This window comes from Mesoplodon densirostris, chromosome 9 (genome assembly GCF_025265405.1).
Source record: "Mesoplodon densirostris isolate mMesDen1 chromosome 9, mMesDen1 primary haplotype, whole genome shotgun sequence".
NCBI lineage: Eukaryota > Metazoa > Chordata > Mammalia > Artiodactyla > Ziphiidae > Mesoplodon > Mesoplodon densirostris.
In genome coordinates this window covers 87,316,161-87,341,126 of record NC_082669.1, presented here as the reverse complement: position 1 = coordinate 87,341,126, position 24,966 = coordinate 87,316,161, and the positions used below count along the sequence as shown (strand labels likewise).

Genomic DNA, 24,966 nt, shown 5'->3' with positions numbered 1-24,966 from the left:
ATCCTCCCGGACCAGGGCACGAACCCGTGTCCCCTGCATCGGCAGGCGGACTCTCAACCACTGCGCCACCAGGGAAGCCCTACTGCCACTGTTTTAAGTCTATCACGTTGAGTTTTAGTTTTGCCCTAGTTTTCCCTGGACGTCCAACCCTCCCCTTCTCCCCTGCCTTCCCTACCTCCCCAACCTTCATCTGCAGATTTACAACTTTCTTCTTCAAGGGCATCAACTTTGACCCCTCCTCCAGTCAGAGTAAAACACCTTTTTATGTTTTCCTAAGCAACCCTCACTTTGCCTATTTTAGAGCTAACTTTGTCATCGTGTATTCTAATTAAATGCTTACGTACTTGACTGGATTCTCTGTTACAGTGTGAGCTCCTCGAAGATACAGATCATAACTGTTTTTCTCACCGCTATACATCTAGCACACATAGCACTGTTCCCGGCACACAGCAGGTAAGCAAAAAGTATCTTTGAATAAATAAAAGATTAATATATATTTTAATATCACAGAGTAAGGAGATCTCTAAGTCAAATATTCCTAAGTATTGTGATTGAGCACTCTTTAAAAACAAAAATGGTGTTAAGCTCTATTTTTTTTTTTTTTTTTTTTTGCGGTACGTGGGCCTCTCACTGTTGTGGCCTCTCCCGTTGCGGAGCACAGGCTCCAGACGTGCAGGCTCAGCGGCCATGGCTCACCGGCCCAGCTGCTCCATGCCATGTGGGATCCTCCTGGACCAGGGCACGAACCCATGTCCCCTGCATCGGCAGGCGGACTCTCAACCACTGCGCCACCAGGGAAGCCCCTTAAGCTCTTTTTTAAGAACTAAAATTCTCGTACACTATTCCTAGCAACACTGAACCACTTGTTCTATACACTTCCTTCTTTTTCTCTTCTCCCCAATCTTGGCTGGAGTCAGTCCCTCTGCTTACAACATGGTTTCTTCCTCCTACACTTCAGTAACTAACGCCCACCCTCCTGCCCTATTACCTTCCATCTCCTTCAGGAAGCCTCTCTGAACCACTGACTGGTGGAACTTCCTCTTCACTCTCAAAGAACTTGGTTTTTAGTTCAAATTCAATTTCTACCACACTGCATGATATAGGGCAAGTAAGTCACCCACTTTGGCCTCAGTTTCCTTATTTCTAAAGACTTATTTTTCTTTTGCACTGAATGCTTTCTAACTTTTCTTATATAATAAGCTCACTTTAGACTTTTATGTATAAAGCATAATCTCCTTCAAGGCTTTTGTGTTCTTGATGGCATTTAAATGTTGCTAATAGCAATAAATAGTTGAACTACTAAAAACAACAACACAAATATTGTACATTTGTAAAGTCTTTTCATATCTGTGTAATCATCATAACAACCTGGGTGGGCAGAGCTGAGAGGAGATATGGGTAGCCTTGTCTTACAGATAAGAAAATTGTGTTTCCCAAAATATAAATGATTGACATTGTCCCAGACTCCAACAGGGTGGTTGGAGGTCTCTGCGATTTTATTCATGGTCACAATAAGTCTTAAGGAGCCAGAGCATGGCACATTCAAGCTGGAAGGCATCATTGTTCAGGTTAAGGAGGGAGCTACTTATGAATAAGAAGGTATAGTTTCAGACAAGCACGGATAGCCCCTCCACCAGGATTTTCCTAAACCTCTCTCCAAGCTGGCTACCTCAGTGCTTCAGCTTACCACTTGAAGAATGATGCCCAACTCGAGCCAATTACATATTTTTCATTATATTTTCTCCTGTCTCTCTAGATATTCTTTTTTTTTTTCCATTTCAAAATGTGTAAGGAAATAGAGAGTAAGAGAAGAGAGTAATGGATGGGGAAAGGTTGTCCTTTTAAAAGGATGGTCAGTGAAAGCCTTTCTAATAAGGTGATTTTTGAGTACTTACAAACATATATCCAGTAATCCCAAAGAAAATCCAGACAAATTGAATTCAACACCACCTGTTTTTAAAAAAAATACTGTAGCATACAATAAGGCTTATCCCTAGGAATGCTAGGCTAGATTAACATTCAGAACATTTTTTAAATAAGTTACGAAATTAAGATATTTAAGGACATGGATCACCTCTTTTAGTCAGCACTGTACTGGAAGTACTTAACAATGAAATAAGACAAGGAAAACAAATGGTTGTTGTAAAGAAATAAATTTGGCGTTATTTGTAGATTAGTTAAGTCTAAGTATAAAATTTAAAGTTATTGACAAATTTTAGAGCTACCATATGTACCTTACCAGATATTAAGACTTATATAACTGCAGAAATAAAAATAGCATGATGTTGGTACAGGGATAGCCAAATAGACCAGTGTAACCAATGAATAGAACAGAAAACAGGAAAGCGTAGGTAAACTTATGTGGGAGTTCAATAAAATAAGAGAACTGTCATTACAAATGGTAGGAATGGTTGGGCTAGTCAATAAATGGTGATGAAAAAAAATTGACAACCCATATAGGTAAAAATAAAATTATATATATTTCTTCATAGTATATATAAAATACATTTCATATTAAAGACCTCAATATGAACACTAAATATTTAAAACTTTGAGAATAATTTTTAGGAAAATGTCATTATGACATCAGAGTAGGAAAGATTTAATAAGCAAAACTCAAGAAGCAAAAGTATAAAGGACAATAATGATAAGTATTTCTAAAAGTTTTACATTTCTGAACCAATAAGGACACCATCAACAAACTAAAAATCAAGCCACAAGTTAGAAGCAGACTGTGGTGCAGAAGTAGTGAGATCCAGTGTCTATCTAGGATGGGATCAGGAATGTCACAAAAGAAGAAACCCAACTTACCAATAAAAGGTGGAAAGATGCTCAACCTCACTAATAATTATAGAAGTACAAATTATAATAACAATGAAATGCTATTTTACCTCCATGAGACTGGCAAAAATGAATGACAATGACAATATCCAAACAAAACTTTGAGGGGATAGGAAGAAAAGGGGGGCTCTCATATCCTGCTCTTGGAGAAAGTAATTTGTTAATACCTTAAAAAGCTGATGGTGTTAATATCCTATGAACCTGAAATATCATGCGTAAGTATAAACCCTAGAGGAGCTCTTGCATGTGGGCACAAGGAAACTTCTACGCTTGCTTTTAAGAGTAAAAAGAATGGAAACAACACAAATGTTAACCAATGTAGGAATGTAAAAATTAACTATAGCATATTCATAAAAAGGACAAACTAGACTTACATGTATCAATTAGGCTGAATCTCAGAATTATAAGCGTAAAAGGAAAAGAGCCAAATTCAGTGTCTTAACTATTCTATGCCACCATTTGTGTAACTCTTAAAAAGCACACAGAACAGTATGATAAATCATATATGATCTAGCATAAAAGTACAAAATATGTGGATGAAAAAATACACATCAACTTCAGAATATTAGTCACCTCAGGTGATAGAGAGATGGGAATAGGGTGAGAGAAACCTTCTACTTTAACTGTAATACTTCATTAAAAAAAAATTCAGGAGGGGGTAACCTGGGTTAGTTGTGAACAAGAAAAAAAAGTTGTCAACATAAAACCAGAGATATTGCCCCCCCATCTCATTAATTTTAAGTCTCGGTTATACATGTGAGCTATTTTTTTAATCCTTTTTTTTTTACTCTAGATCACATTAATGTGTCACTAATTTCCACCTCTACCCAGAGAGAAATTCAAGTTCAACAAGGAAATAGCTTTTGCACCCTTCCCAGAAACTCCATTGTAATTGATAGGTGGCTTAAAGTGGCTTAAAAAACACAAATTCATTATCTTATCATTCTGGGGTCAGAACTCTAAAAATGATCAGGCACGGCCTATTCCTTGCCTTTTCCAGTTTCTAGAGATCTCCAGCATTATTTTAGCGCAGGGTCTCACTTCACTCAGACCCTCCTACCTCCCTCTTGCACGGACCCTTGTGATTTCAATGGACCCACTTGTATAATCCATGATCTTCTCCCCACATCAAGGGGATGAGAATCCCTTGAGAAATCACATCTGCAAAGTCCCTTTTGCCAAGTAAAGTAACATTTTCACAGGTATTAAGAATTAGGATGTGGACATCTTTTGGAAGGCCATTATTCTACCTACCACAATAGGCATTATTTCTCATTGTGTTTTCTCCTGTCTCTCTACATGTTCCCTTCTTTCAAAATGTGTTTATTTCTTTCTCTATCACTTGCTCTCTCTTAATCAGTTTGTCTGATATTTGTCTGTCGTATTAGCTATACCCTGACAGCTGTGGCCTGATTGTGGGGTTTTACAGTATAAAAGGCTGGAAAGGCCTGGTCAGCCAGGCTGGAAGTTCTGTTCAAGTTAATTTCCCCCTACCTATCATTTCCTTCTACTTCATCAAACAAAACTACTTTCATTGTGGTCTGAGTGGTTCTAAAGTAACCCCTGGTAGGATGCCTCCTAACCCCGTGTTAAAGGGAAAGGGGTATCCTTCGCATCCCCTCTCTGCGTCCCACTCCCATAGAGAGAACTGCTCATTCTCTATGATGGAAGCCTCGGGGCTTCCTTTCTTTCCCGTCCTCAGTTCTTGGAAACACCCAAGGAGGCAAGCGCCTCACCTTACGACTCCCTCGAGGACCCAGGCCTGGAAGCGAACGCATGGATCTCTCCCCCCCCCCGCCCCGCCCCCCGCCTCTTCCCACAACCCGGCTCTGGGACCCGTAAGGCTGGTTCAGACATCTAGGGAATTAACATGTCCCGCCCATCCCTAGCCTCGAGCCGCGCAGGCTCCGCGCCTCCGCCCTCGTTCCCTCGTCGCTTCCAGCTCCTACGCGTGGAAGCCGCTACAAAGGGCTTGAATGAAACGTGTGTGGGTTTAGTGACCTCGTAAGCCGCCAGGGGATCCCGTCTCCCCACAAACCAGCGCGTCTCTCGCAGGAGGCTGAGCAGGGGGAGGAGGCAAGGAGCGGAGCGCTGGGTTTCGCGGGCGCGCGCTGCGGCTGGAGCGGCGGCGAGGGGCTTCCCGGCCATGCACCGCCTCGCCCGCGGCGGTTCCGGGCACCACTCTCTCCGCCCGGGCTGCGCCCGCTGTCGCCGCCACAAGCTCCTGCGGCCGCCGGCACTGTCCACCGAGAAGCAGAGCTAGCCCTCCCCACCACCGATTCCCTTCGCGGAGACGCGCCGCCCAGCAGCCCGCGCCGCCCCCTGGTCAACTTTGAGCAAGAGGAGAAACAACTTTGGCCGCGGCCGCGGGCTTCGCATCCCGCTTCTCCTCGTCCGCAGGAGCCTCGCGAGTCGCTGGGGTTAGGTGGGGCGAGAGTTTCCCCGGCGCATGTGCGCGGCGTCTGGCTGTGGGCAGCCTGTCTCCAGCAAGCGGGAGCGGGAGTGTGGCTACTAGTCATCTGAAGGTGGGGAACTTGCTTTCCTTTCCCTTGAAGCGACCTCGTCTTGCTGCTGGATAAAGCTATATCGAAAGCATGTAAATAGGCAGAGCGACTGTTACCAGGAAGGCAGCCACCCCAAAGGCAGGGAGGAGCGTGGGGCTTCGTCTGGGCTTCTCCCAGTCGCAACATTAATCGACAGTCAGGCGTTGGTTGCAAGTTTTCAAGGTCAGCCACCGGCAGCAGCGATTCCCTCTCTGAATCTTGGGGATACGCAGCACTCGGGTTGGACTTGGCTGAGAAATGCACAGGACACCAGACGAGGAAGGATTGTAGAGGGGAAGGGCTGTGACCCCAAGACCCATCCCCCAACCTCCCCCTAATCTCCCGTCCCCCGCTGCAGGGGCGGGGGTTAGTATGTGACATGTGTCTAACTCTCAGCGGCAACTTTGGCAGCAGGTGTCGGTCCTAAGCAGGAGCCGCCGTTGACGGGTGCGCCCTCGCCCAGCCATGCGGGCCGCGGGCGCGCGTCTCGCCCGCACCTCGCGGCTGCTGCTTCTGTTACTGCTCAAGGTTTCCGCTTCTCCCGTCCTCGGGTCAGCCCCTGCGCCCGGGAACGAAAATTGTCTGGGGGAAAGCTGTTCACCTACACTGATCCAGCGTCGCAGCAGGGACGCTTGGGCACCGGGGAATTCTGCAGGAGACCTTCTGCCAACCCGTGCGCCCAGGGAGGAGGATCAGGAGGCAGCGGTGCGCTTGGCGCCTTCGTGGGACCCACCCGCGGCCCGCGGCGGTGACCCAGGCGCGGGCAGAGGAGCGGAGGCGTCGGCAGCGGAGCCCTCGGGACCTCCAGCCAGACCACCTGGCGCCTGGAGGTGGAAAGGTGCCCGGGGTCAGAAGCCCCTGGGTACTTTGGGGAGAGGGAACCCCACGGCTCTCCAACTCTTCCTTCACACGTCAGAGGAGAAGGAAAGGGGTCCCAGAGGCGCTGGCATTTCTGGACGCAGTCAGGAGCAGAGTGTGAGGAAGGAACCCGGAGCCAGCGACCTTTATTATTGGCCAAGGAGAGCGGGGAAACTCCAGGGTTCCCACCACGACCCCCAACCCAAGACGGTCAATGGACCGTCGGGGCACGAAGGGCGGACGATTGCACCCCCTGGCAGGGCGCTGGCTCTCAATGGGTCCTCCCTTGAAGGAGTTCACGAACGCGGGGGTCCTCGGCGGGGGAACAGCACGAACCCGCGCTTGCGACTGAAGAACCCTTTCTACCCACTGACCCAGGAGTCATACGGAGCCTATGCGGTCATGTGTTTGTCGGTGGTGATCTTCGGGACCGGCATCATAGGCAACCTGGCGGTGATGTGCATCGTGTGTCACAACTACTACATGCGGAGCATCTCCAACTCCCTCTTGGCCAACCTGGCCTTCTGGGACTTTCTCATCATCTTCTTCTGCCTTCCGCTCGTCATCTTTCATGAGCTGACCAAGAAGTGGCTGCTGGAGGACTTCTCCTGCAAGGTCGTGCCCTATGTAGAGGTAATGCCTTCCAGGGGGTCTCAAGCTACGGGCTTTATTCATTTCCGGGATTTATAGCATCATACCGGCTGCTCCACGCACCTACTGCTGAAGCCCTTCACTTTTTCTCAGGGTCCCTCCCTCATTTCTTTTGCCAATCATTTATAGACATTGGCATTTATATTACTGGGCACAGGGGCGGACCTAAGCAACTTTGTCCACTCACCTTCAAACTCAGCTGCTCCTGGATTGGGAGATAATTAGCATCTCATAATGTATAGAATTGTTTAGATTTTAAATTTCTCTCTCTGAACTTTGGTTTTATACATGTAGATTTCTGATTTGGAGACTATCAGAGATTCTAGAGTTAATAAGTAGCCAGTCCATGACTGTCATTATTGGAACCTAGCAAGAAAAAAAAACCTGCATCACTCATCTACTAGGTTTCTAGTGTTCCAATATGATTTCTTCCCCAAGGATATTATCACATTTCTTCTTAAATATCAAAATTGGAGTAATATAGATTTTATTTAACAAAAGAAATCTGCTTTTCTTTGTTTGTCACTTGGCCTGGATATATTAGTAACCTCCCAAATTAGTTTGTCTGGCTGTCTGCCATGCTATCCCACCTAAATTTGTATGTCATTTCTGTTTCTCTTTTTTCCTTCTCAACTTTGTAACCATTTTATTTATTTTGCATGAATGAGCTTAAGCAAAAATTACACTTTGTACATCATGGCACAGAATTTAACATTCCCAAAGTATATAGTATATATTTGTCGTTTGTTAGAGTATAAGGGATTGGCTATTTTTCCAAGACTAGAAAATTTCTTAAGAAGAAGGGGACAGACACATAATAGGTTCCAAACTTTGGAAACGAAAATCTTTGAGTAAAATTTGACTGTTAACATCCTACAGCTAGTGTCCTTAACTGTTATTATGGTAGTTGGAATTTGCTCTTTAAATGGCATTTCTTTAAACACCAGCTCTTGGAAGGAGCCCACGTGCTTTGTTGCCAGTTGTGTTTCTAGCCAGCTGGCCCTTGATTTACTCCATTCAGACTGCCCATTTCATTTATGGAAGCAGAAGAAGGGAAACTGTAAATATTCCAGAGCCCCTGATCCTGTCTGGCACCAGGGCCAGTGACACTATGTTCAACATTGTTCCAGGGCCTAATGCTAGGGGAAAGTAAACAGAAAACCGTACCTACTTAGAAGGGCCAAGGCAAGAGACTATAAATAAGACCCTCTGTTATCCTGGCAGGGATCAGATACAGGATCATGCCATGCTTGCTAAATCAGCTGTTGCTACTTGACCAAGATCTAGGATTTCTCTTGTTGCCAAGCTCCAGGTAGCTCTGAAACATCTAAATATTTGGTAGACAGCTCATTTTTGAATTGTAGAGAAGGAAGTGAAATTTATGGAAGAGAATATGTGTCTACCAATTGCCTTTTCAAGGTCAATTTCAATTTAAGATTTCTCTGATTGTTTGAATAATGCAGAAGAAATTGACATATGCAAAAAAGAGACAAAAGTAAACTATAAAGTGAATAGGAGAGTTACCTCCAATAAGAGGGAAGCATATTGGCTTGTTTTAAATGTACTGGACAGGATGAAATCATTATACATTAGAGGGAAAAACAATAAAAAGGACAGAAAAAAGAAACTGGGGAAAGAAAAAAATTACTAAAGTTCTTGAAAAAAAACTTTAAAAGAAAAGAATCCCATTCAAAGTCAGAAAAGAATATACAAACTTCGGTTAGTTTAGTGAGACCTATGCGTTTTGAGTGATGGTATTTATTATGTATGTGTTTTAATTTTCTTTCTCTCTAATTCTGAGGATTTTTTAAAATGCATACTTTCATTTGTATTTCATTTTTAAATTTAATTCTCAGCTCCTTAAGAAAAACAATTATTATTTTTTACTCTCTATTTCCCCCCTTCTTCATAGCCCTTTTCTATTTTTAAATTATTGGTACTAGGCTCTTTTTTTCCCCTGGAAAAGCAAAGACTTGGAGAAAAAGATTCACTCATTTTTTTTCTTGAAAAATTAAACTATAATGTACATTTTTACTGTTAGAATAATGAATAAAAGCCTTAAGATTTAGTGTTTCTATATTCATACCTAATCCTCGTCTTCTGAAATAATTCTATAATGTTTCATTGTACTCTGTGAAAATGGTGATCAGACAGTTGTATTAGCTCCATACTTCCTGATTATGAGGACAAGAAATACAATCCAAATCTCAAAATAAAGCATTTCTGCTTCCAGGAGGCACTGCTGTTTTCACAGAAGTAAGAGGGATCTAAGGCCTATTCCATGTTGGGTTTCTGAAAAAAACCAGATGCTAATGTGGAGATCTGCTTCAGGAAGTTTATTGGGGTGTGAGCTCAGGTTCAACACCTGTTAGGGAATGAAGGAAGCAGGACTGGGCAGAGAGGGATGTTGAACTGTGATGCAGATGCCACAGAGACCTCAGCTGACACCACAGGGAGCTCAGGGCTGGGGTGGTCCTAGAGGGAAGTCTTGAATGGAGGCAAGACGGCCCAGCCTTTATAGCCCCTAACAGAACAGTCATTGGATGCAAGTTGCTCCCAGGAAGGGGGCATAACCTTGAGCTGGGTGGATCTCTTTGGTTAAGGCAATTCCTAGAGAGGGATGCAGCTAAGAGCCATCAACCACCCATAGTCCCAGCAGCTGGGGGAGATCAGCATTTCATTCCTAAAGGACTTTGGGGAAGAAGCAATCTGAGTGGGGAACCACAGCAGCCACTACAGTGGCTTTTGAATTACCATGTTAAATTAGAACCAGATGGCATTTTAACCCAACCCCCTCATTTTAAAGATGACACATGACACTAAGAAAAGAGAAATGACCATCCTACATATACATATTTAGTCAATGGCAACCAGACCCTTATTCTCAACACTTGATGCTGATATTTGTTTAGTAGGCAAACATCTATGAGGCAAAACAGTGTCCAGTGAGTGTTTTCTTTTTCTTTCTGCTCCTTGGCATCTTTTAAAAAGATATTTGTATCCAACAGACGGGAAAAATAATAAGCCCATTAATATCATTTGTTATATGATGAAATTTGTAGCTCTTTATATTCTTAAATTTCATCATTTCCCATAAATTCCATAGTTGGTAGCTCATTAAATTTTAAAAAATTGCAATAATCTGAGACAATTGCATTTTTTCCTGTGCCAAACATGATTATTTTAATAATCAAATAAAGATACATAGGTTACATTTTATGTTCTTAAAAATCACAAAGTGTTCTAGATTAGGGAGGACATTACAAATCTTTTTGAAAACTCTCTCCCTGATTTGCCCTCATTCCAAATCTTTTTCTTCTTGACCACAAGACTTCTGAAAATTACTTGACATTTTATCTCCTTTATTATCTAGATTTTGCCTTTTCTTTACTTTCTAGTCTCTTATATTTATTTTATTTGTCGGATAGTCTTCCTTTTCTTCCCACCACACACCTTCTTATTGATTTATAATGTATGATTTACCATTTTTCTAGTAGTCTTTTTTGCCTTTTTCAATGTTTTTATTTTTAAATTTTTCTTAGTTACTTAAAACTTTTAACCACAATTAATTTTTATTGATCTTTACAATTTTTCTCTCCCACCTTCTCCTTTGCCTTCTTTTCCTTCTCTACCACAGTTCTTTTTTCTACAGCTTGAGTATTAACATAATCTTAAGGAGGAAGTAGAATTTGGGGGAGAGTTGGGTTTGTGTAGAAAAATAGGTGTTTCTTCAGCAGAAATTATATGTCTTTGCAATTCTCATTCAACTCTTCTTTTTATTTCAATTTGTTGACCAAAACTTAAGGAGAACACCCAGCTTCCAGAGTCTATCTCTAGAAAGCTAGGTTTGTTATAATACTGCTATGAGTGGGAACATAGTAGGAACATTTGTAGTTGATAATTTCTCTCTTTCTTTTCCAGGATTATGATGTCTCTGTGGCCTAGTGATAAGTCCCATAAAGCAGACGGAATGGTAGGAAAGGGGGATAGGAGAGAAGGAAATCTGGGTGGATGGTGGCCTTTCTAACAGCCACATCATTTTTAACTGGTCTGTCAGAGAGTCACCAGAAGAAACTATACTCAAAGCAATAGTTTTATATAGAGAGAGAGCGTGTAGATGTGGGTTGAATATGGAGGTCTGGGTGTAGATTGCAGTAGAAGAATGGCAGAGGGGTTCCCTACCACACCATTCTCTTAGGGATCTAAAAAATGGCTAAAGCCAAATAACTCAGGCATTGAATATGGCAACTAGAACAGCTCTCTGCTAATTATTTGATGAAAGCCAACCAGAGTCAGTGTATCACCTGATCCAGATCCACTGCTAACTACTTATTTCCATTTGGATGTTAATTGGACGTTTTGAATAATATAGACAGCTCCTTAGTTTAGAGAACTCACACCTTCATGGTGAGTGGTAGGGAAGGAAGAAGGCTTCACATAGTTCTAAGTTACTCCCAGATCTAACTGTAGTTTTATTTTCCTGGGATACAAGATTCCTGCATGAGGGTGGTGGGTGGATAAAGGGAATACATCTCACCAGGGCCTCTGGACCAGGGATGATTTGTGGAGGTCTAGAACCTTTTGTGATGAAAAAAGCCGGATTCTCCAATGGCTTTAGAAATACTGGTTTTAAACTGAGTGAGCAAATGACTTTTTCATTGTCTTAGATTGTAGTTGGCACTGACAGATACGAAAAGAAGGGTGGGTACTGAAGCTGAAGATGATATTGCTATACAGTTTTGTGAGTCTACACAGATTTCCCTAAAACTCCTAGATTCAAGTACTAGCACATTGATCACGGCAGACAGTAAATTTGCTTGAGGGGTGGATTAGCCATTGGGTATTCTGATAGACTTTTAAGTGGAAACATAGTTTTGTGAGCCACTTGAAAGTTACTACTAATACTATCAGGGAAGATAGACACACTGTGTGAGAATGATGCTTAACAAATATTGTATGACTTCCTATTAATCCCTTTATAATCATTTTCACATTCCCATGCAAGTAACAGTATTTGGCTGATAACTCCAGCAGAAAAGAAAAAAAGTATAAAGTGTGCTCCTATGTATAACTCCATTCATTAACAGTGTATGGTGAAGTTTACTGAATTTGGGTTCCACATAAGAAATAAAAGCTTTACGATATTCAAATGTGAAATCCAAATAATTTCCTTGACTATTGATTGTAATAAGAATGTCATCCTTTTTTAAAGCTTGTCAATGAAGTATAAACAGGAACATGGATTTTTCTTTACTTGCCTTCTAGAGATATTTGTTGGCATTCAGCTTTTAAGGATTATACACAAAACAGCAGCACCCAATAACTGATTAAAGAACAGCTTGTCTAATTCATTATTTTCTATAGTCCTTTTCCATAGATGTCATCATTCATTCATTTATTTACTATCCATTCATTCATTAAACATTTACTGGGCTTTTCTGCTACGCTAGATACTATGTTAGGAGGAAACAGGAATGGAAGAAGAAGGGGAAGAGAGGAAAAAGTTTCCAAAGATGAGTAACATAGATATGATACTGCTATTATAGACAGGTGAAATCGTGTGCTACAGTGTGATGAATACTATAAAAGAGGCTTAAACAAGGTGTTATGGAAGTTCAGGCATGGCTCTGGAATGGGTCAGCTCACGTTTGTACTTAGTTGTGACCAAGGATGGAGAAATTCAAGTGAAAACTATGTTCCCTCTCATTCTTTTTCAAGCATAGTCTTACGCTTAGTTTTCATAAATGCATACAGCCTAGAGCCATGGTGAAAAGTTACAACTATGAAAGTCTTTTAATTCTTGTTTTCTCTAATTTTCCTAGGATAGGAGGTCTATAAGACTTTTGGGCAGATGGGACAGTCCTAGAAATTTCATTTAGAATACAGAATTATTCTAAATATTATTAAATATTAAATTATTATTTAGAATACACTGCCTGAGATAACCATTTCTGCTTTGGAATTAGTCATCCTTATTAGCCATAAGGACATTAAGTAAATCAAATTTTTAAAAGTTTATTTAAATGAATTGTTTAATTAGCAATGTAATAACAGTACATTAAATTGAGTCCTTTTCTTCTGAAAATCTCTAAAACTTACCTATTGTTTATTTGACCTTAGAGGACATAGGAAGACAGGCTGACGAGGGAGATACTTTAGACCCTATTATGGAGTCAGGGAAAGGGAAGCATAAAGAATGGACCTCCCTGAGAACTGGATTAATTTCTCAAGCCCACAGTCAAATTGAGGACATATCCTCAGTTCCTGAGGGCTGCCAGGGTATCTGGTTATATCAACAAAACATCTCTCAACAGTGAAAGAGAAGCAAATATTTCCACAAAAGCAAACTAGATCTGAGCTTATGAGTGTGCCCAAGGCTGAGGAAGTAAGGGTCCACCTTGCCCTTCACCCTTGTACTGCACAGGCCTCGAGAGAGTGATCCCACCTTTAATAGCTCTTCCTATGTGCTGCAACTAGGTTTAACAGTGTCCCATTGGAAGCACAGGGATCTGAGTCTGAGATGTGGACCATGTGGGGAGAGGGTGGGCAGACTGCTATGCAGTGAGGTTTGTCTCTGGCACTGCATTTCTGTGCCCATCCTCCAGGGATCCTCTGTCTTTTTTTTTTATAACCACAAATGGACCTGCCAAGGTCCCATAATTAACTCACCCTTGTTGCCAAGGATACTTAACTCTTAAGTATCCTTATGAGAATGGTATTCTTTGTGCCAGAAGAGATGATCTCACCTAAAATTTCAAGGTTGAGTGGAGAATGGCATTGCTACAACCTCAAATATGGGCCCTTTCTATTTGCAAAGTAGGTACAGATACTTTCCACAAAACCTCCAGAAGAACCGATATCATCACAATTCCAGACTTATTCTTGAGACAGAATACTTTCAGTTTGTGAATGTATGATGGCTTTCAATGTGCTCTGTCAGCACACTTGAATGGTTGATAGCATGAATGGTGCCAAGGTCACTGATTTGATCCTAGCCTAGAATGAGTCATTTCAATTAGGTCTATGACTGTACTCAGGGCCGCCATTTTTTTATTCCCTTCTCCTCACTCCCTGCCTTCCGGGAACTTTCCTCCTACCTTTACTGTCTTCTCCTTGGTTCAGATTTCTCTTATATAGGAAAATCATCTGTTAACTAACTCACAGTAAGCTGTGAAATTTAGAGATACATGCCTTTTAAAGAGGAATGAATAAACAAAGGGTACTTCCTTAACCTACTACCAACAATGGAATTTTGGTTAAGAACAGAGGAATTGTGTCTTAAAATGTGATTTCTCATAATTACCCAAGCACAAATGGAGGAGGCCAACTCTGATTTTGTCTTTAGTTTAGGTTCACCACCATGCAAATCAATTTCATTAGTCACAAGAAAAAAATAGGTGAAAATTTGTTACTGTTCTTTGGAAACTTGTCAGATCCCTTAGGTGAAAAACAGAAATTCCAGTTCATTTTAAGATTGATTAGAAACATCATAATAATATCAAGGGTTGAAATGTGGACTTTGAGCTTGTGGGAAATATTACATTTTGAAATGAATTTCTAATTATTGAGAATAAATATGGAATATATAAATGCTTTAAGACCTGTTGATTCCAATAGATGGCTTCCATTTTAGGACAAATTATGTTAATCTTGCTTCATTTGCATTTTTACACTAATGAGCATTGGTATATTTATAATTAAATTGTAACATTTTAGATAAGTTGTAGTAAAATGATTATTTTTTTTTAACTGCAAAGGAATGTACTTCTACAGAAGTCAGAAGTTGTAATTGGTAGAAATGTCAAGGTGGGACTATAAAGGTAAAGAAAGGTTTATAGGGTCAAGACAAATTTCAGGATGATATACTGGCTTTTAAATAGTCTCCATTGTTTTTTAAATAAGTAAGAGCATGTTATCAAGTTTAAAAAAAAGGGAAGAAAGTTGAAAATGAGCCAGTAATGACAGTTGATATCTTCATTGGAAATCACATTTAGATGAAATAGCCTGGATACAATAGAAATAGATAGATATTTATGATATGTGACTGTATCAGATTAAATCTCAGTGATATTGATAAAGGTAAGAAACCTTCTTTTTGATGGTGGAAGAGTGGCCATGAAGGGCTCTGTTTCATTTCAGAGATGTGTATGTCCTTGTGAGGGTTGAGACAAATCTCTCCTACTCTATATTTTGGTCTGGAAACACTAATGCAAGTGTGATGATTTGCATGCCCTCTGAAATGAAGACCTTTTGATAAAGGCCATCTCATTCACAGCAGTCTGATAAACAGTGGCTCTGAGAAACATGCTGTCTCCACTGTTGCTCAAAGAAGTGTCTGGTGGGGAAGTTGCCCTGAAGTGTTGCAAGGATAAGGATTATGGAAAATGCAAGAGGAAGCCAGGGCACACAAGCTCAAGCCATTTAGAGTTTCAAAGGAAACTCTACCCTGTGCTCCTCGTGCTTTTTTCCTGACTGATTGTTAGGTCTCTAACCATGGACTTTTATAATAGGTTATCATTCATGGCTCAAATGAATGGGTTTTGTTAACAATAACGCCCTTGTTTCGAGAGTTACTTGTGTACAAAGGACAGCACATAAATAGATGCACTTAAACATCTTTTTGAGGTAAAATATAAGTTAGGCTAGAGTAAGTTGTCATGACTTTGGTTAGAAATTTTCCTGTTTTATAAAAATCAGTGTATTCCAGCCGCTTCACTGTACTTAAGCATGTAGATTTGATTTCATATGAAAGAATTTTTGCTTGGAAGTACATTGGTCTTTTCTTTCCCCATCAGTGTTATCACTGATGTATATCAGAGGGTTTAGCAAAAGACACTCTTTATTTGGTATGAGTTGTACCTTCATAGCTTAACCTCATTCATAAAGGTTTCATATTTGTCTGTCTGCAGTAAGCTTCTGAGAAATGGAGCAATAGCTACAACAGGAGTTCCATAGATGACTGTTTTTCTTTCTTTTTTTTTTCGCCGCGCCATGCGGCATGCGGGATCTTAGTTTCCTGACTAGGGATCGAACCCATGCCCCCTGCATTGGGAGCGTGGAGCCTTAACCACTGGACTGCCAGGGAAGTCCCGACTGTTTTTCATAAAGTATCCACGTGTTCTTTCTTCACCTCATTTTGAATTAACTTAATATAGTACTAGGTAAAGATGGTGGCCAGGAGTTCCTCAAGGCTGGATGTTTGTATTGAGTGAGCACCTTGAGCAGTGGGGAGAACATTTTGACACTGGAGCTGCCTCTTTCCCACGTGAGTGTCTCCAATTGCCCTGTGCCTGCCCAGTGCCTTGAAGCAATGCTGCAGGTGACCACAGGTGACCACAGCTGCCCACAGCTTCACCCAACATCCACAGCCTCTGGATGTTGACTGGACAGGGGCTGAAGTAGCTTTACTGTTGTTATTCCAGGGAACAAAGAAGAGCAGAACATTGCTGTTGGAAGAAAAGATTTTAGATTTTGTTTATTTTGTTTATTTCAATTCTCTAGTGTCTGTATTTTGATGCCAATCCCCTCAAAATTCTCAGTACCTTATTTTCCCAACTAGTTAAAGATTTCTGCTTCCAGCTTTCCTCTGATCTTGATTCTCACAATTAATAGTCTTGTCTATTCAAAGTGTTTACAGTTGTGCTTTTGTTGATGTTAATTATTCCTTCCATTGCAGTTTAATTAATAACAGATTGCATCTCACTCATTCCATCTCTCAGAATATTGCTTCAAAGAACTACCCATCTAAGCTAATGCTTAACTGCTTTACTCCCAAGAGCATGAATTTTACAATCAGATATGGTCATTAAATGCAGAAGATCTAGCCTTCATGATACAGTTTTATAATTGTGTATAATTGCACCATGCATCTTGGTAGAATTTCTAATGAGCTGTATGTAAACAAGTACATTTAAAAATTGTGATAGAAATCTTTTCATGTTACCCCAGCATTTAGCATTCTAATTACATGGATAGATTCCATATCTAAGTAGGCAGAAATTAGCCCACCACCCATTGTCCAGGTGATTTTTATCAATTAATTTCTGAGGCATGCAGTTAAGCCTTTACAAAGGTTTACGGTCTCCTGTAAATAATTTGGGAAAGTACTGAGCTGGGACTTTGTACCCTTTTTGCTCTTTCACATAATAAAATCAAGTGTATAAGTGAATTTACCGAAAAGTATCTGGAGTAATAACACTGCAGGCAGTGGCGGCAGGAGGGAGCAGCTATGTGGGACTGGCATTTGGGCTGTAGTTGCTGTTGGCAACTGCGTAGTAAGTGCTATCTGCGTTGGGGGCAGTGTTTGCCTCAGCGGTTCCTTTAACAACTCTCTCTGTAGCTCTTGTGACCTTCCTGGACAGTTTGCCCCGTTTCAGCTGGATCCTAATTGCAGAGGATCCTATCAGAGAGAAGTACAATTTGAAAATAGGAAGCTGGACACAGGAGCTTCCTGAAATTTGTGTATGACAAGTGGGAAGGTTCCCTCAATCTATGATTCATCAAATATGTTTGAGGTCCTCAGTACTGAAGCTCTTGGGAGTATGGCTGAAGAACTGAGCATCTTCAAATAAGATACAGTATAGAAGGATTCCTGAGCGAAAAATTGAGGCACATCTTACTCTTGCTTAAAATTTGTCCTTTTTTTCTTTTTTTAAAAATCTTGTGAGATGAATTATACAGAAGCTAGAACCCCCCCCTTTTTTTTTTGCTTTTTGAAGCAGTGAACATCTTTTAATGAAGAGTGGATGTGCAGCACCATTTATGATATCTAAGGAGTGGTAATCTAACACCCCTGTCATAGTACCTGTCCACCCACATTCATTTGTTCTTTGCTATTACCTCTCATGAAATGCTTTCTAACAGACTTGGAGATAGGTATGCATAGGCTAGCTCCTGTGATAATTGGTCCAGACTTTAAATCTCTAGATTTAAAATTAAAGAGATTAATTGGCGAGAAGACGCTGTGTCCTGTGTGTTGTGTGTTCTTTGTAAGGAATGATAGAAAATTACCAAGCACATAGATGTTCTGAGCCTCTAAGAGATTGCTTCTCTTCAGAGTCTCGTATTTTCAAAATCACCAAGCTGTCCTTTTAACAGAAATGTTATTCATAATTTAAAAAGAAGGCACAGCATAAACCTTTGTAGCTTTGTATTTGTGGACTGACTCAGGATACAGAGTGACAAGGAAACATGCACAAGATTTGCCTCAGTGAAGACAGTGCAGAAAGCCTTGCTAAGGATTTGTGTACATTTGATGGCACGAGAATTTTTTTGTTTTTGTTTTACAGTCTTATAGAGAGATGAATCAAAACATTTGAAAAGCTAATATATAAATTAAAACTTTCAAAAATCTGTAAAATAAAATACAGCAATTTCCCAATAATACTGTTCAATGCAGACCTTTAGAAAATGGCACATCCTTGTCAGATTTCCATTCAAACTATGACATTCAAAAAAGTACTGACATTAAAACAAAATCTGATTTTAAGACAGTTGCAGTGTGGACTTCAATTTTAGAATTATTTTGAGTCTGGCATAGATGCAAAATATATTTCCATCAAGTCAAACAACTCAGTAAGTTGAAAGTTAATTTTAAAAAGGTGAATGTAGAGATGACTCTTTTTTCATGGCAGGCATATTAGATTGATATTTCTTAGACCGGTGTTTATGGGAAACTTCATGAATTTTGTAGTGCAAGAACTGTGGTTACAAGTTCAACCATGACCTCTTGATTTGCCCTCATCTAGACTTTGTTGGTCATATTTTGCCTCATTTTTGCTTTTCAAACAGTTAAGCCCTCATTATATCTCCTTTTCAGACTGTCTCCACCAAGTTATGAGAATAGTCAGGACGTGGATGCAGTGTCCTTATTTCGCACATGAGAACTAGTAGACACTGACTAATGTGTAGTGTGTAAGAAGAGAGATTATTTGACATTGGAACTCTCATAGAATCCACAAGGCAAGTTGTCATCGCTCTGGGGAGAGTGACAGCTTGAATGTAGTAAATAAACAACTAATGTTTTGAGTACTAAAATTATTAGGACAAATGGTTTTCCTTTTGTCAACATGATCCCTTCGAGTTCTAAAAATGTAGACATTAATGTATAATATATATATGCATGTGGGTATATATTTCCTTGCCCCTTTGCCAAGGCATGACTTATGCCTGTGCTTCTTAAACATTCCCACTTAGTGGGAGGGGAGAATGAATGCAGATATTTGGGGTATACCCCAAAGCATCCATCCACCTAGGGAATTTTCTTTTAGTCTCCTGGTTTATCTTAACCCTCATGAACATTTTACATCCTATCCATTGTCCTTGTTTAAATATATAAATAAAGACTCTATTTATTTTTTGCGGTACGTGGGCCTCTCCCTGTTGTGGCCTTACCCGCTGCGGAGCACAGGTTCAGGACGCGCAGGCTCAGCGGTCATGGCTCACGGGCCCAGCCGCTCCGCGGCATGTGGGATCTTCCCAGACCGGGGCACGAACCCGTGTCCCCTGCATCGGCAGGCGGACTCTCAACCACTGCGCCACCAGGGAAGCCCAAGACTCTATTTACCCTATTTACCCTATACAGTGGGGTAAATCTGATGCTCCCAGATAATTACTGTGTTTATCTTGTGACTTGACAACCACCTTGCCCCTCTGAGCTGACTATGACCTGGCTGATCTTCATGGCTCCTTCCAGCTTTAATATTTTTTGGCTCCATGACCCTGAACCACTGTATTTCTTCTTCTTTTTTTTCTTCTAGTTTTATTTGTTGTCCTTACAATTATTCAGCTGAAGTCACCAACCCAGTTACTCATGCCTCATTCCAGGAAATCGTTTTCTTTTTTTTTTTTTTCCCGTACTTTTTGCCCATCTGTATTTACTGCCTAATGTTTTGATCTTTCAGAGATGACCCAGGAAAAATATATTCTGTGTTCCTCCCGCAGGCTGCTTCTCTCGGAGTTACTACGTTCACCTTATGTGCTCTGTGTATAGACCGCTTCCGTGCGGCCACCAACGTCCAGATGTACTACGAAATGATAGAAAACTGTTCTTCCACGACTGCCAAACTTGCTGTCATATGGGTGGGTGCTCTCCTGTTGGCACTGCCGGAAGTGGTGCTCCGCCAGCTGAGCAAGGAGGACCCGGGCTTCAGCGGGCGCGCCCCCGCGGAACGCTGCGTCATCAAGATCTCCCCGGATCTCCCCGACACCATCTATGTTTTAGCCCTCACCTACGACAGCGCCAGACTCTGGTGGTACTTCGGCTGTTACTTCTGTTTGCCCACACTTTTCACCATCACCTGCTCTTTAGTGACTGCCAGGAAGATCCGCAAAGCCGAGAAAGCCTGTACCCGGGGGAATAAGCGGCAGATTCAGCTAGAAAGCCAGATGAACTGTACAGTCGTGGCTTTGACCATTTTATATGGATTTTGCATTATTCCTGAAAATATCTGCAACATTGTTACTGCTTACATGGCCACAGGGGTTTCCCAGCAGACAATGGACCTTCTTAATATCATCAGCCAGTTCCTTTTGTTCTTTAAGTCCTGTGTGACCCCTGTCCTACTTTTCTGTCTCTGCAAACCCTTCAGTCGGGCCTTTATGGAGTGCTGCTGCTGCTGTTGTGATGACTGCGTCCAGAAGTCTTCCACGGTGACCAGTGATGACAATGACAACGAATACACCACGGAACTGGAGCTCTCACCTTTCAGTACCATACGTCGGGAGATGTCCACGTTCGCGTCCGTTGGAACTCACTGCTGAAGCACAGGCTTTGGTTTGCTTAGGTTTCTCTATTTGTTTCATTTTCATATCCTGTGAAGGTTTTTACTTCATATTTTTCCTTAGTGGGAAAACATGCAGAAAAGGAGAGAAATATTAACTACTGTAGAACTGATTTTGCAAATTAATATTTGTGCTTTGAAAAAAAGTTTATATTTAGTTATTTAAGGAGTATGAGGAGGCCAGTAGTTTTAGATCATTTTATCTGGTATGGTGCTAATATTTTATTTGAAAAAAGTGACTGCACCTTAATTAATTGCTAACGTTCTTCTGTTCTTTTAAAAATATAATCACTGTATATTGATTATAGCCATGTGATTTTGTAGGCTATTTTATGTTTGAGTTGTGATTTGAAAGTATATTGTATATGGTATCGTGAGGTGAGTTGTAGTTAAGAAGCATTCACAAAGTAGCACCAAATAAATTACACTTTATTCTTTAACGTCATTGTCAATCTACTTTTAACCAAGATTCAATAAATCTTTTAATTGCCTTAAATGCACAATTACTGATTCTATGCACAATTTAAAATCAGCCTTATTGTTTTATAATTCTATTTTCCTTTAAGGTGGGCAATCACTATGATATAAAGACATTTTCCTAACAGTACTATTTTATATGCATGATTCATAAAACTATACTGTATGTTTAAAAAATTGTATTTTTAATATTCAGCTAGAGATGTAAAATTACTTCCAAATATTTATAAAATATGAATAAATAGACAGCAGAGTAGGAAGAAACTATCTTTCTCTAAAGAAATTCACCTCTGAACTAGCATGTAGAACTACAGGTTTTCCCATGAAGAATTATGAACAGCACCAAGGACTAAAAAGCAACCCACTTGTCATCTGATTTCATCTAAACACTGACCTTTGAAGCACCATGAATTCTGTGTGAAGCACTTTGAATTCTAATTTTTCTCCTTTTAAAAAATGAACTTGATTAAATCTGTGTGACTTAATTTCTCTAAGAAATTACAGTAGTGGAATAATAAAATATTTATACATCTTGATTAGAACACTTGAATATTCAAATACTACCTTTAAGTTGATAGTCCATAAACTCCCAACAAAAAACTAACCCTCTCTATTTGAATTATATGGACCTATTAAGGAGTTCAAGTTAAAGCAGTTGTGTAGGATGCCTTCCATGTGGGACACATGCCTAATCAGAGGGCAGAGGCAGTGACCTGAGCGACACAGTGTGGTTGTAATGTTGCTGTCTTCAGACAAATCATATAGGGGAACCCAATTTTCTGGCTGGAAACTGCCCTATGTGTTTTCTGCTTGTCAATTTCTGTACCATTCAGCTTAACTGGTACTTTCTTTCTTCCAGACTATATATAATATGATGTTCTTTAAATCGTTAAACTTTAGTACTAGAAAAATGAAAGGTACTTAATTCACACCACTGGTCTTCTGCATGAAACCCAGATTAACTAAAAGACAGTGCCCAGAATATCTCCTTTTTCCCAGTCCAGTACTCTTCAAAGGGATTTTTTCGCCTACTGTCTGTATTCTAAGGGGTTTGAGGAAGAATAAAAACAAGGCACCATTGTCCTCTTACAGATCCCTGTAATAGGTCTTTGGAAAACAACTGAGGATGCCTAAACTAGCTTTTGGCTGCTGAGCAGATCAACAGTTATAATTCCACAGTGTCCCTCATGATATTTAGTCAACTTTATAGATCAAGAAACCGATTGAGCATATGGTGTAGAAAAGGTTCTGTGTTATAGTCTGCAGTACATAAAGGTAAACAGAGCTTAGTGTCGGACTTTACAAAAGCAGACAGGGGTGGGATGAGAAGAAAGGAATAAGACACATATGTAAACAATTATGATGTAAGCTGGGACCGGTTGGGAAGGTGTAAAGTTCTGTGATAATTCAGGGAGAGTGCCTCAGATGGGAGGAAGTCATGAAAGGTTTTATGGGGTACCTGGAGGGACAGACCTTCAGAAGGAGTCGATGAAAGGCAGTGCGAGAAGTGGACACTTCAGAAGGAGAGAGATTACTAAGCAGAGGAATAGAAGAAGGCATCCTGGGGTGTGACTGAAGAATAAATAAATAAATAGTCCAGTTTGGTTCCTATGCTATGTGTGAATAGAAGCCTCATGAAGAATACTGATGAAAATATGTGAGACCATATGATAAAAAGGTATGGCTTTATGTCTTTGGCATTCCAGATGCTCTGTGTTCACATGAGAAGCCCTGCCCTCCCTGCCCCCCGTACTCTCATACAATGTGTTCATTAGCAGTGGGGCATAGCAGCTTCTGCTCCCCACATTCATACCTGGTCCTGAACTGAAAAAATGTTTTGTAAGGAGCTTGATTCCTCTGAGAAATATTTAAAATACTTCTATCAAGAAATTTTCTTCTCCGACCCTTCCCTGTCATTTTAAAAATTAGATGGACTTTTCCTGATCATCAAGGATTCTCCAGGATAACACGTTGAGGTTTCTTCCTGATGATTTGAATTCATCTTGCATTTTTAAATACTCTTCAATTACCTTATGTTGGTTTGGCTTTCTCTGCTCTCTTTCTAGGCAGCATATTCCCAGTATATCCGATTATGGTAACTCTTCTCATAAAGAAAGAGGAAGAGAAAACATTAAAAGTTTCTACAATTTCACTATCATGTTTTATGAGTGTTTTCTCCTTCTTTCTGGAGAGTAGAAAAATATATGCTATATTTTTTTTGCCCTGGTCTTTTAGTGAAAGCAATTGAGGAGTATTTACTGAACCCCAGTTTTGCTTTGCTACTTAGATTGTTAGTTTTTGAATTCAAAGCATTCAGCATGGTGCCTACAATAGATCGGAATTACATTACTTCAGAGCTCAAAGTGATCTCAAAGTCTTCCAGTATTAATTACCCAGCTCTTTTTTTGTATGTACAAAACTGATTTTCTGAGATGTTAACTGAGTTACCCAAGGTCACATAATTTGACCCTGGCTGAATACTGACTTATCATGAAAATTCTAAGAATAGAAGATCTCCTTTTAGGGATTATATATAATAATTCTTTTCTACTTAATCAGTTGGCTCACAGCAGTCTGTGAAATACTGTCTTGATTAAGATAACATATAGTAAGTGTTCAATAAGTACTTGCTCAATGAAAGGATAAACAAATCTTTAAATGAAAGAACACTCAGAAAACACAGTTTAGCAAAAATACAGATGGAAAACCAGGACTATGAGTTAAGAAGGAGTGACAAAAGGAAAAGTAAAAAAAATATAGTTTTTTGGGAACTATGTTCAGACCATAAAATTAGCGGTCCAGCACTAATCAAATTATGTAATTATCTATGGCCATATACATGGTATATATATGTTCTGGACAAATTATAAAAACTGGATGCTATAATTCACTTTTCAAACCTCTCTATCTCAAAGTTATTAAGTCCAGGTATTCTAAAAGCCACGTTAGTCCTTTGCACATTTTATTCTTTCAAACATTCACTCCATTCATTCAGTTAAACACCTATTGCCGGCTTTGTGCAGTGGCAGCATCATAGCCAATGAGGTTTATCTGAGGTACAGTTATTGCTACTTGAAAACACCTACATGCCAAACACTGTGCTAAATCCTAGGGACAGAAGAGTGTGTGATTTAGATACAGTTCAGTCCCTTTTGGAGTTTACATTATGTGCAGTTCCTACACATAAGATTATTCCCTACTCATAGATTATTCCCTATATCAAGTATTTAGTGAAAATGTGAGTAGTGCTGAGAAAGAAAAGTTCAGGAAGAAAAGTGCTCTGAGAGTTTGTTATCGGGGATCCTGACCTAGTGATAGTGTCAGAGAAAATTCCCTTAGGAAAGAGCTCAGGTAGAGGAAGGGAGTGTGTTAAGGCTCTGTGTGGACGCAGACTGAGCAAGTCCAGGAACCAAGAAGAACCAAGAAGTCTGGCACGCAAAAAGCAAAGGCAAGCATAGACCAGAGTTGGTATGAAACAAATTGCTGTTCATCTACAAAGGGTTTTGGTTATATATAGGTAGAGTAACTTCACTTCATCAATGTTAGACTGCCTTTCTGTGGTTCATGGGAGACTACTTATCATTGTTATTAGTAAACTGACTTCCTTTTATATTTTAATATAACAGCCTCACAAATGTTTGTTTTTTTATTATATTTCACTGAATTGTGTTTCCACACTTTCACCCCAAATATTGCAATATGAAGTAGGATAATAGTTCATTAACTGAAGAGACTGTATTGTTATATAAGTAGAAGATAATTATTTACTGTCAAGTTATGAGACCTTTGATTCCTAGAACTCTGGTGCTAAATCA

At 40.3% G+C, this 24,966-nt stretch overlaps 1 protein-coding gene and 1 non-coding gene across 2 annotated transcripts; both read left to right on the top strand.

Annotated features, from left to right (window-relative positions):
- Nucleotides 1–5,712: 5,712 nt before the first annotated feature.
- Nucleotides 5,713–20,654, top strand: GPR37 (G protein-coupled receptor 37). The gene is made up of 2 exons (XM_060108487.1): nt 5,713–6,875; nt 19,836–20,654. Exons 1-2 carry the CDS (start codon nt 5,850–5,852, stop codon nt 20,652–20,654), a joined length of 1,845 nt encoding a protein of 614 aa, XP_059964470.1. The 5' UTR covers nt 5,713–5,849.
- Nucleotides 20,655–24,162: 3,508 nt separating this feature from the next.
- Nucleotides 24,163–24,309, top strand: LOC132496613 (U4 spliceosomal RNA). Its single transcript, XR_009533504.1, has one exon. It is a non-coding gene; the product is annotated as a U4 spliceosomal RNA (small nuclear RNA).
- The last annotated feature ends 657 nt before the right edge of the window (nt 24,310–24,966 follow it).

Bases quoted from the DNA above. Each gene is read 5' to 3' on its own strand.
- GPR37 (XM_060108487.1), top strand. From the start codon at position 5,850: ATGCGGGCCGCGGGCGCGCGTCTCGCCCGCACCTCGCGGCTGCTGCTT. The intron at 6,876-19,835 runs GTAATGCCTTCC...TTCCTCCCGCAG, and splicing joins AGGTCGTGCCCTATGTAGAG to GCTGCTTCTCTCGGAGTTAC.